General features: G+C 35.1%; 1 protein-coding gene across 2 annotated transcripts in view; it reads left to right on the forward strand.

Annotated features, from left to right (window-relative positions):
- LOC138328285 (guanylate cyclase soluble subunit beta-1-like) overlaps positions 1-12,304 on the forward strand; it is a 93,804-nt gene that overhangs the window by 44,526 nt on the left and 36,974 nt on the right. Inside the window, exon 1 of one of the 2 annotated variants that reach the window (XM_069275026.1) lies at positions 3,610-4,443. The exons of the other annotated variant lie outside the window; for it this stretch is intronic. Coding sequence (XP_069131127.1) covers positions 4,441-4,443 — 3 coding nt within the window. The 5' untranslated portion in view covers positions 3,610-4,440. Of the gene's footprint in view, positions 1-3,609; positions 4,444-12,304 lie in introns of those variants that run through there. 2 annotated transcript variants of the gene reach the window in all.

Here is a 12,304-nt window from a genome sequence, read left to right on the forward strand (position 1 = left end):
GTTTTTTTGTTCTCTCTCTCTCTCTCGCCATCAGAAGCGGTTGTGAAATAGAGAATGACATAGGATTTAACGCGATGCTATCGTAGATCTCAACATCGTCAATTGATGTCTCTTCAGAAGGCTTAAGTGAGGTTTTTCTCGTCTTACTTTGATATAAACGACCGGTCTGACATTGATTTTCGTATGACACACGTGTTTAACGAATCCAAGAAAAAATATACCGACATATGTTTTTTTTTTTTAGATGTATGGATCTGTCTTCATACGAATCGATGTATTTAAGTCAGGTAAAACCAGGCTTTAAACATGTGCACTGTGCAGTTCTTATATGTATAGCGGGTCTGGTGAAATCCAGAAAGTATAATATTAGTTATATAGTCAGTTACTGACCCCCTATAAAGGCATAGAGGGTCAGTAAGATTTATAGGGGGCGAGGGCTATTGCGCTTCATCAAGATACGTATCGTTCTTCAAATCATCATATTGCACAGTCGCGCAAATGATTGCGGTATTTCAGATGATAGTAATGTTACACAGTATATTTCTAATTTGCATATCACAGAGTTATCTGCACTTGCGGGTAGGTATTTATTGTGACGTCATGTGTTTGAGAGCGTAACGTCATACGTTTCGGAGAAAACGACGTGAACTGCGCTCACAAAATAATGACGTAACAATCGATACCTACCCGCAAGGGAGCTAACTCTGCAAAGACGGAATATAATAAGTACACAATTAAGTAATATTATAATGATCATAATCTGTAGATAAACAGAAAAAAGTTATTTATGTAGTTTTCAATGACAATAGGACTAATTGTAAAAAGTCTTGATGATTTTAAAAACAGTTTCAATACTAGTTATTTGAACTATGCAATTCCTAATATCAAAATAACATCTAAACAACCATGGTATAATTCGATGATGATTGATGGAATATCGACAAACGTAACCATAACCAGATTATGAAATGATGGTTAAAGTTATTATCAAGGGCTTCGTAGCAATATTTGATCATCAGGATAACCCGAGACACAAAACCGTCTACATTTACATGCTACATGTACGTATCGATGAAAATAAATAATGAATACAATAACCAAAAAATAAAAATTATGAAGTAATAAATTATTGATGGCTAAACTGGTTTTTTTGGTATCTGTGTCCATACTATTGATCAGCATATCGGAGAAATCAAATACCAAACCGCATCATTTACGTACTACTCGCATGTATGATTTCATCATCGATGGAAAATAAATAATAAATACTGTAACCAAAATATAAAACCTATGAAGTAATATTAATGGCAAAAAGTTTTTTTTTCTGGGACCCCGTATCCGTATTTGATAATCATATTGGCAAAACCCAAACACCAAACCGCCTACATTTACAAACCACTAACTTAATGTTATCATTGATGGAAAATAAGTAATAAATACTGTTACCAAAATATAAAAACTATGAAGTAATATTAATGGCAAGCGAGTTTTTCTGGGACCCCATATCCGTATTTGATAATCATATTGGAGAAACCCAAACACCAAACCGCCTACATTTACAAGCCGCTTGCAATTGTTTACGCAGAAAAGCTTTCAGGTAGCGAAACTGTCAACAAATCTGAAGTGCTGGCTTGTGTGAGGAAATAGAATGATTATCTTTCGATATCTGATACGGCTTTGCCAAACAATACATTTATTGCCAAGGGTTTCTCCTGGACTTAACTTTAGTTCTAGGGGTTTAAGTTCAACGACTTGGACGAAATTTTATATATTAATAATACTCGCCATAAGAGTACAACAGGGCGAATGATATTTTGTTATATAATCTATGACGTTTTATAAATATTCTTGTATCTTGTAACAATATGTTTATATCATATACATTGTACGTCATATATGTGTTTTTGATTAGACTCTGAAAATTACCTCTGAGGTTTAGAAAAATTGCTACTTAATTGACCACTAGTGGACATACCTCTTGGTAGATACATTATGAATATATATATAATAGATCATTTTCTTCATAAACATGGTTTGCATGGCCGACTGTTTGTTTCGGCTGTATTTATAGCTAGATTGTCTCTATTTACATATATAACCAATGGCTACGAGAGTATATACAATGACGAAACATCACACCTCTGCCTGTTTGCCATGTTTTAAAGACAATAAAATACATCTTGATAAGTGCACTATTTTAGTTATAGTTGTAGGTAATAATTATATAATGATGTTTTGTAACAATTCAACATATCTTTTCGCCTTTAAATAATATTTTTGCATAAGCAAAACGCGAAAACATGTTAAAGGACTTTTTTGTTGAAAATATTACTCCGCTGTGACGACCAATCAAATTCGTCGTTACAAACGTCAAACTTTCATCTATTTTTTGTTTTAAATAATAGTGGTGGTCGGTGGTAATAATTTGTTTAGTTCAATAGATACGCCAATAATTACAAGATTGAATCAAGTATTTATATGCTGAATATGGTGTTGCTAAAGGCACTAGAAACACTACATCTAGAATTTCATGATACATGTAAATGTGTGTATGATCAGAATAAAAAAAGACGTCTCTTTAGAAAGAAATTGATCAACTAACACTGGCTCACATATAATTACTTTACTATAAAAACTGCCTTTGAAAACTTTGGTTATTTCACTAACCTACAAGTAATTGCATTCTGTTGAAAAGCAAAAAATGAAAACTCATAATTCTCTTTACACAATAGTCTGCGCGGATTTCACGATAACGTTTTATTTTTCACTTTTTATGCTTTTGCGTTTGAAGATGTAAAATGAATAAACTTAAAGTACATTAAAAATAAACTCATAGGATTTTAAATGTGCGTAAACACCTAATCCGATGATGTAATTTTCGTGTTTTCCCCCCGCTTATTTACAAAGTCTGTTTTCCGTTTAACTTTGCATTGGGCTGCATGTCTCTACAAATATTGCTTCATGGTTACAAATGCCGTGTGTAAGCTAATATTCAAACAGCAGATTGACGCTAAATATAGCTGAGAAATCGAAACTGAATAATCTTAAATGATCTTTTCAACTTTATTCATTGTCCTCAGATAGCGATTCTTTAATGTAATGATAATTACATACTATATTAGTAGACGTCTCTTTGTGAAATTTCATTGTGTATGTTCGCGTACAAACGCCATTACATAGAAAAGGATCAAATATCGTGAAAGACATTACAATAAAGTCGAAATTGAATCCCGATTTTGTTTGCGTTCCCCTTTCATGGCACTGTATCCCTTTAACACAAGCCCAGTGAATCCCACCGATTGATATCGATTTAGCCAGCTAAGAAGAGAGCGCCGGTGATGGAATGTTCGCTCCACGATCTATAAACACGGCCAAGTCAAACCGACCGGCCTAGGCCTTAAACTCTTCTTCGTCCTGATAAATGTTGAAAGGTCAAACGGTTTCCTCAAATACATCTCCATTTCTCTTTTACTTCAAACATTGTTTTTTGCATTTCAATAATTCCCAATTATATCTAACACTATTTTTAGTATATAAAGGTTTTCGTATCACTCTATATCTGCCTTTATTAAACAATGTGAATGGACAAATAATGACTTGCCAGTCACATCACTCGCTTGCTGCCTAGTACAGTAGCTGCATATCGTTTTCTTCTCGAACTGCTATCTATAAGCCGTTCTACAGCGTTCAACACCGCGTACTACCTACATCTGTTTATGGCAAGTTCTCATCGTAAAATCGGCAATTGTTTGTCTCGCTTTCATGAAAAACTTCAACTCTTCCATCATACGACGTACTAACCGGCCCTCCATCCAATTTGCGAAAACGACGGGGTTTTGTTTCCTACTTCGATATTTCGCTCCATTCATCACATGGAATGAAGGATAGCCCACACGAAATGAGAAAGGTAAACTAAATCCGGAGGGATTATCGGATTCCGGACCATACGGGCAAGTGTAAAGTGACTTTAATTGGAAAGATTATTTTTGATGTGATTTTGTAATAAGATATTAAACCTTCCCGAGCCGTGAGAATACACAGGGATGTGTATTCCATTGGCTGTGTGTTACCTGTGTCACAGAGAGCAGCGGATGTTAAAATTACTGGACAGGTAAGCTACACTAGATATTGTCAATAAATCTTCCGACTACAATACGATGTTTATATTAAAACGTTGACCTAGCGAGGTATGTGTACTGTGTGCGTGTGTGTGTAGGTGTAATACACACATAGGTGAACTGTGTCAACAAACGGTTTTACAACCAGACGGATCAGACGCTTTAGTGAGTTTATTCCGGAATTTATTTTTACTGTCTTCAAGTCGCAGTGAACAATTTGACAGCGGGCTTGCTAGATAACTTTTCTATTAGTGTTTGGTAATGGACTCATAACATCTTACCAAGGACGATTCATCAGGCGTGGGGATCTTTAAGTTAAATCATGGTAAGTACAACAAAATATTATCTTTGGATTCTGTTTTAATCTTAATGTAAGTCTAAACCAAAACTAAAAAAATAATATCACAGAAAAAAATTCCCCAAAAACATGTGCTTGTCTTTACGCATATTACATGATATAAGTCGACGTTCAGTTTATATTACACAGATAACCGACTCATCGTTTTAAATAGAAGTTTTTAGACGTTCGCACAAAGAAAAGATTATTTCCGAACATGCTCTGCAGTCGCTCGGATGAAGATAAAATCTCTCGATAAGGGATAGAAATACACAAATACTCTTAAAACATGAAGAGTTTGACAGGCGTGGCGCATCTGATGTATAACTTTTCTGACAAGTTTAAAATTGAAAAAAAATGAATAAAAAAAACCCGTTAATTTTATATATTTATTGACTTTATGGAAATCTTTTATCCTGTAATCAATGCGCGCATTATTAGCTAGACCCTTAAGTTCATATAATGAATTGTCAGCTTGACACCATAACCCAATCCTATTGTATCAGGCAAGAAGCGGCCGGGAATCAAGCTGACAAATCATTAACAATAAATTAACTATTGAAGACTTCACCAATGTAAATGCGATTTTGATTTCCTTGGTATTTGAAATACACACCGAGTGTCTGTTTATTAGTTTTGAGGACAGATATTGACATAAGGAAAGGTGCATTAGAAGTAGTATTTTCGTGTGGATATGAAATTAGGTGATTACGAAAGCGAGGACGCAACTCCGGAAGGGTGGTGTTGAAAGGAAGAAAGAAGGAGGAGCTGAAGGAGGGGCTGACATAGTGAAAGGGTCCAAAGATGCCAAATATCATAACACAATCTGAGTAAATCGTTTCGTTCAAACTATTCAACAATTTGCACTTAATTATATGAAAAAAACTATGCTAGTACATTTACGATTTATTTTAAAGCCCCTGTAATACGTAGTTATGTATTCTCATCCAGAGAGTTGCCTCCCTTGGCACTATCTTCGCATGAACTTCGATAAATTTATTATAGCTTCAAATGATTCATATCAAATCAGTAATTGCACATTTTCAAGTAATTCCTTTAACATCTTGATATTACCACATAAAATATTATTCAGTCACCTACCATAAATATACCACACACCAGCATTCCCATCATTGTACAGTACCACACACTATCACTATCTTACCCACACATTGTACTATATCACACACTATCATTCCCTTCATTGTACAGTATAACACACTATCATTCCCATCATTGCACTATATCACACACTTTTATTACTACACATTGTGCAGTATCAAACACTTTTATTACCACAAATTGTACAGTATCACACACTGTCATTACCACACATTGTACAGTATCACACACTGTCATTACCACACATTGTACAGTACCACACACTATCATTACTACAAATTGTACAGTACCACACATTATCATTACCACACATTGTATAGTACCACAGACTGTCATTACCACACATTGTACAATATATCACACACTATCATTACTACAAATTGTACAGTTCCACACATTATCATTACCACACATTGTATAGTACCACAGACTGTCATTACCACACATTGTACAGTACCACAGACTGTCATTACCACACATTGTACAATATCACACACACTATCATTACCACACATTGTATAGTACCACAGACTGTCATTACCACACATTGTACAATATATCACACACTATCATTACTACAAATTGTACAGTACCACACATTATCATTACCACACATTGTACAGTACCACAGACTGTCATTATCCCACATTGTATAGTACCACAGACTGTCATTACCACATATTGTATAGTACCACACACTGTTATTACCACACATTGTACAGTACCACACACTATCATTACTACAAATTGTACAGTACCACACATTATCATTACCACACATTGTATAGTACCACAACTTCATTACTCACATTGTACGTCACACTTATCATTACCACATTGTATAGTACCACAACTTCATTACCACACATTGTATAGTACCACAGACTATCATTACACACATTGTAAGTACCACAACTGTCATTACCACACATTGTATAGTACCACAGACTGTCATTACCACAATTGTATAGTACCACAGACTGTCATTACCACACATTGTATAGTACCACAGACTATCATTACCACACATTGTATAGTACCACAGACTGTCATTACCACACATTGTACAGTACCACACACTATCATTACCACACATTGTATAGTACCATACACTATCATTACCACACATTGTAAAGTGCCACACACTATCATTTCCACAAATTGTACAGTACCACACACTTTTATTAACACACATTGTACAGTACCACACACTATCATTACCACACATTGTAAGTCCACACACTATCATTCCACAATTGTACAGTACCACACACTTTTATTAACACACATTGTACATTATCAGACACTTTCATTACCACACACTGTCATTACCATCATTGTACAGTACCACACACTATCACTATCTTACCCACTCATTGTACTATATCACACACTATCATTCCCTTCATTGTACAGTACCACACACTATCATTCCAATCATTGTACAGTACCAACACACTGTCATTACCACACATTGTACAATATAACACATTGTACAGTATCACACACTATCATTCCTATCATTGTACAGTACCACACATTGTACAGTACCACACATTGTACAATATCACACATTATTAAAATCACACTTTGTACAGTATCACACACTGTCATTACCACACATTGTACAGTATCACACACTGTCATTACCACACATTGTACAGTATCACACACTGTCATTTCCACACTTTGCACAGTATCACACATTGTATAGTACCACACATTGTACAGTATCACACACTGTCATTACCACACATTGTACAGTATCACACACTGTCATTTCCACACTTTGCACAGTATCACACATTGTATAGTACCACACATTGTACAGTATCACACACTGTCATTACCACACTTTGCACAGTATCACACATTGTATAGTACCACACATTGTACAGTATCACACACTGTCATTACCACACATTGTACAGTATCACACACTGTCATTTCCACACTTTGCACAGTATCACACATTGTATAGTACCACACATTGTACAGTATCACACACTGTCATTACCACACATTGTACAGTATCACACACTTTTATTACCACACATTGTACAGTACCACACACTTTTATAACCACACATTGGACAGTAACATTGTACAGTACCACACACTAACATTACCACACATTGTATAGTACCATGCACTATCATTACCACACATTGTAAAGTGCCACACACTATCATTTCCACAAATTGTACAGTACCACACATTTTTATTAACACACATTGTACAGTACCACACACTGTCATTACCACACATTGTACAGTACCACACACTTTTATTACCACACATTGTACAGTACCACACACTTTTATAACCACACATTGGACAGTAACATTGTACAGTACCACACACTAACATTACCACACATTGTAAAGTATCACACACTATCATTCCCATCATTGTACAGTACCACACACTGTCATTACCACACATTGTACAGTATAACACATTGTACAGTATAACACACTGTCATTACCACACATTGTATAATACCACACATTATCATTACCACAAATTCTACAGTATCACACACTGTCATTACCACACATTGTATAGTACCACACATGGTACATTATCAGATATTGTACAGTAATAACGTATAACATTGCCACACATTGTACAATATCACACATAATCATTACCACACATTGTACAGTATCACACACTATCATTACCACACATTGTACAGTACCACACACTATCATTACCACATAATGTACAATATCACACATAATCATTACCACAAATTTTACAGTATCACACACTATCATTACCACAAATTGTATAGTATCACACATTATCATTACCACACATTGTACAGTGCCACACTAACATTACCACACCTTGTACATTATCACACACTGTCATTACCATACATTGTACAGTAACACACACTATCATTACCACACATTGAACAGAACCACACATTGAACATTATCACACACTATCAATACCACACATTGAACATTATCACACACTATCATTACCACACATTGAACAGAACCACACATTATCATTACCACACATTGTACAGTATCACACACTGTCATTTCCACACTTTGCACAGTATCACACAGTATCATTTCCACACATTGAACAGTATCACACATTGTTCACACATTGTATAGTACCACACATTGTACAGTACAACACACTTTTATTACCACATATTGTACAGCATCACACATTATCATTACCACACATTGTACAGTATCACACATTATCATTACCACACATTGTACAGTATCACACATTATCATTTCCACACATTGCACAGTATCACACATTGTATAGTACCACACATTGTACAGTACAACACACTTTTATTACCACACATTGTACAGTATCACACATTGTCATTACCACACATTGTACAGTACCACACACTATCATTACCACACATTGTATAGTATCACACACTATCATTACCACACATTGTAAAGTATCACACATTATCATTACCACACATTGTATAGTATCACACACTATCATTACCACACATTGTATAGTACCACACACTATCATTACCACACACATTGTATAGTATCACACACTATCATTACCACACATTGTACAGTATCACACATTATCATTACCACACATTGTAAAGTATCTCACAATATCATTACCACACATTGTATAGTACCACACACTATCATTATCACACATTGTACAGTATCACACACTGTCATTACCACACATTGTACAGTATAACACATTGTACAGTATAACACACTGTCATTTCCACACATTGTACAGTATCACACATTATCATTACCACACATTGTATAGTACCACACACTATCATTATCACACATTGTACAGTATCACACACTGTCATTTCCACACATTGTACAGTATAACACATTGTACAGTATAACACACTGTCATTTCCACACATTGTACAGTATCACGATTATCATTACCACACATTGTATAGTACCACACACTATCATTATCACACATTGTACAGTATCACACACTTTTATTACCACACATTGTACAGTATCACACACTATCATTTCCACACTTTGCACAGTATCACACAGTATCATAATCACACATTGTATAGTACCACACATTGTACAGTATCACACATTGTACAGTATCACACATTATTATAATCACACATTGTATAGTATCACACGCTGTCATTACCACACATTGTACAGTATCACACATTATCATTACCACACATTGTATAGTACCACACATTATCATTACCACACATTATCATTACCACACATTGTACAGTACCACACACTTTTATTACCACACATTGTACAGTACCACACACTTTTATTACCACACATTGTACAGTATCATACATTATCATTACCACACATTGTACAGTACCACACACTATTATTTCCACACATTGTACAGTATAACACATTGTACAGTATAACACACTGTCATTTCCACACATTGTACAGTATCACACATTATCATAACCACACATTGTATAGTACCACACACTATCATTATCACACATTGTACAGTATCACACATTATCATTACCACACATTGTATAGTACCACACACTATCATTACCACACATTGTACAGTATCACACACTATCATTTCCACACTTTGCACAGTATCACACATTATTATAATCACACATTGTATAGTACCACACATTGTACAGTATCACACATTATCATTACCACACATTGTACAGTATCACACACTATCATTTCCACACTTTGCACAGTATCACACATTATTATAATCACACATTGTATAGTATCACACACTGTCATTACCACACATTGTACAGAACCACACACTATCATTACCACACATTGTACAGTACCACACATTATCATTACCACACATTGTACAGTACCACACACTTTCATTACCACACATTGTACAGTACCACACACTATCATTACCACACATTGTACAGTACCACACATTATCATTACCACACATTGTACAGTACCACACACTTTTATTACCACACATTGTACAGTACCACACACTTTTATTACCACACATTGTACAGTATCATACATTATCATTACCACACATTGTACAGTACCACACACTATTATTTCCACACATTGTACAGTATCACACACTGTCATTACCACACATTGTACAGTACTACACACTATCATTTCCACACATTGTACAGTACCACACACTATTATTTCCACACATTGTACAGTACCACACACTATCATTTCCACACATTATACAGTACCACGTATAACATTGCCACACATTGTACAATATCACATATTATCATTATCACACATTGTACAGTACCACAGACTGCCATTGCCTCATATTGTATAGTAACACGTGTCACATTGCCACACATTGTACAATGTCACACATTTTCATTTCCACACATTGTGTAGTACCACTCACTACATGCATTATTCTTACAGTGTTTTTTCCCTTCATATGTTTGCATGAGTCATGATACTTGTCTTAAGCATACTGGATATAAGGTCTACCACTTAAATCGAATGAATGACTTTAACTTCTTTCGAGGTTTGAAAACTAAGGCCCTGATATTTTGCATGCTGCAGTGACATTTCATTAAGTTTATGATCTTTGCTTTCAGTCAAGGTCAAATTCAACGATAATAATTCCTTTAACATTTTACCCATGTCCAGGAAGCCAGGCACCAAAAGCCTTCACCCTTTAGATTTGATATTATCGTTCACATGATATACTGAAACTCACAAACATGAAATTTTCACAGAAGCCGTCTGATACCATATGCTATTGTTTTCATGTGTAACTTGTCTTAAATAACCTGTATCGCTTTTTTATTGGTTGCAAATTCATTGTGACGTCATTACTTTGACGTAAGTAAACAATGACGTGACTTTAGCATTTGAGGACGTCGTGACGAAATGGCGGCATCCGTTCGATGTTTACAACACATTTTGACATTACCATTCTTCGAAGTATTTAAATGTGATGATATTATCTTAAATTGTATACGTTTGACATGAAATTGTATAAAACTCGTCTCGAAGTTTTAATTTTTGCTCAACAAGTCTCGCAAAAAATTTTTTAAAAAAACCAACAACTTGCGACTCGTTTCATAAATTGGAATGAACACTCAATTAAAATTCTATATGTATCAACCAATCATACCCTCTAAGCAAGAACTACATCTGCTGTCATGTTCCATGCAGAATGATGCATGTTAAAACATTAAAATGTATACTGCATATTTGTGGAGTTTGAAATTTTAGGCATTTTGATTTGATAAGTGCTAAGTTGAAATTCTGAAGCCATAAGTGTTCTTTTGATGAGAATACACGTGTTGTTGATCTGTGAGAAATATCTGTCTTATCCGTGCAAACATCGGAGAGCATATTGAACGACCGATTAAACTTTTTATATTTAAATATACATGCAAACGAGAGATGAAAACATTCATTACTCGGGGAGTTTGATACTTAAGTGAATTTTGAGGTCTTCAATCTGTCGGTATCTTTAGTGACATCAATCAAGTTTTAGGGTGCGTTGAGTACAAACATTGCCGAAATGTCCCGAATTGACTTGCAATCAAATCCTAAGTGTCCGCTTCACATACGAAGAGCAATAGCAGACGACAACTTTTCTGTATGAAATTGATTCTGAAATGAAATGGCTTATACTGAGATTAAACCAATGTATTGTGACAAGAATACATTGAATATCCCCTCCTTCATAAACTCGATCCTAGATAGATATAGGA

The sequence above is a fragment of the Argopecten irradians genome, chromosome 7, assembly GCF_041381155.1.
Source record: "Argopecten irradians isolate NY chromosome 7, Ai_NY, whole genome shotgun sequence".
NCBI classification, from domain to species: Eukaryota; Metazoa; Mollusca; class Bivalvia; order Pectinida; family Pectinidae; genus Argopecten; species Argopecten irradians.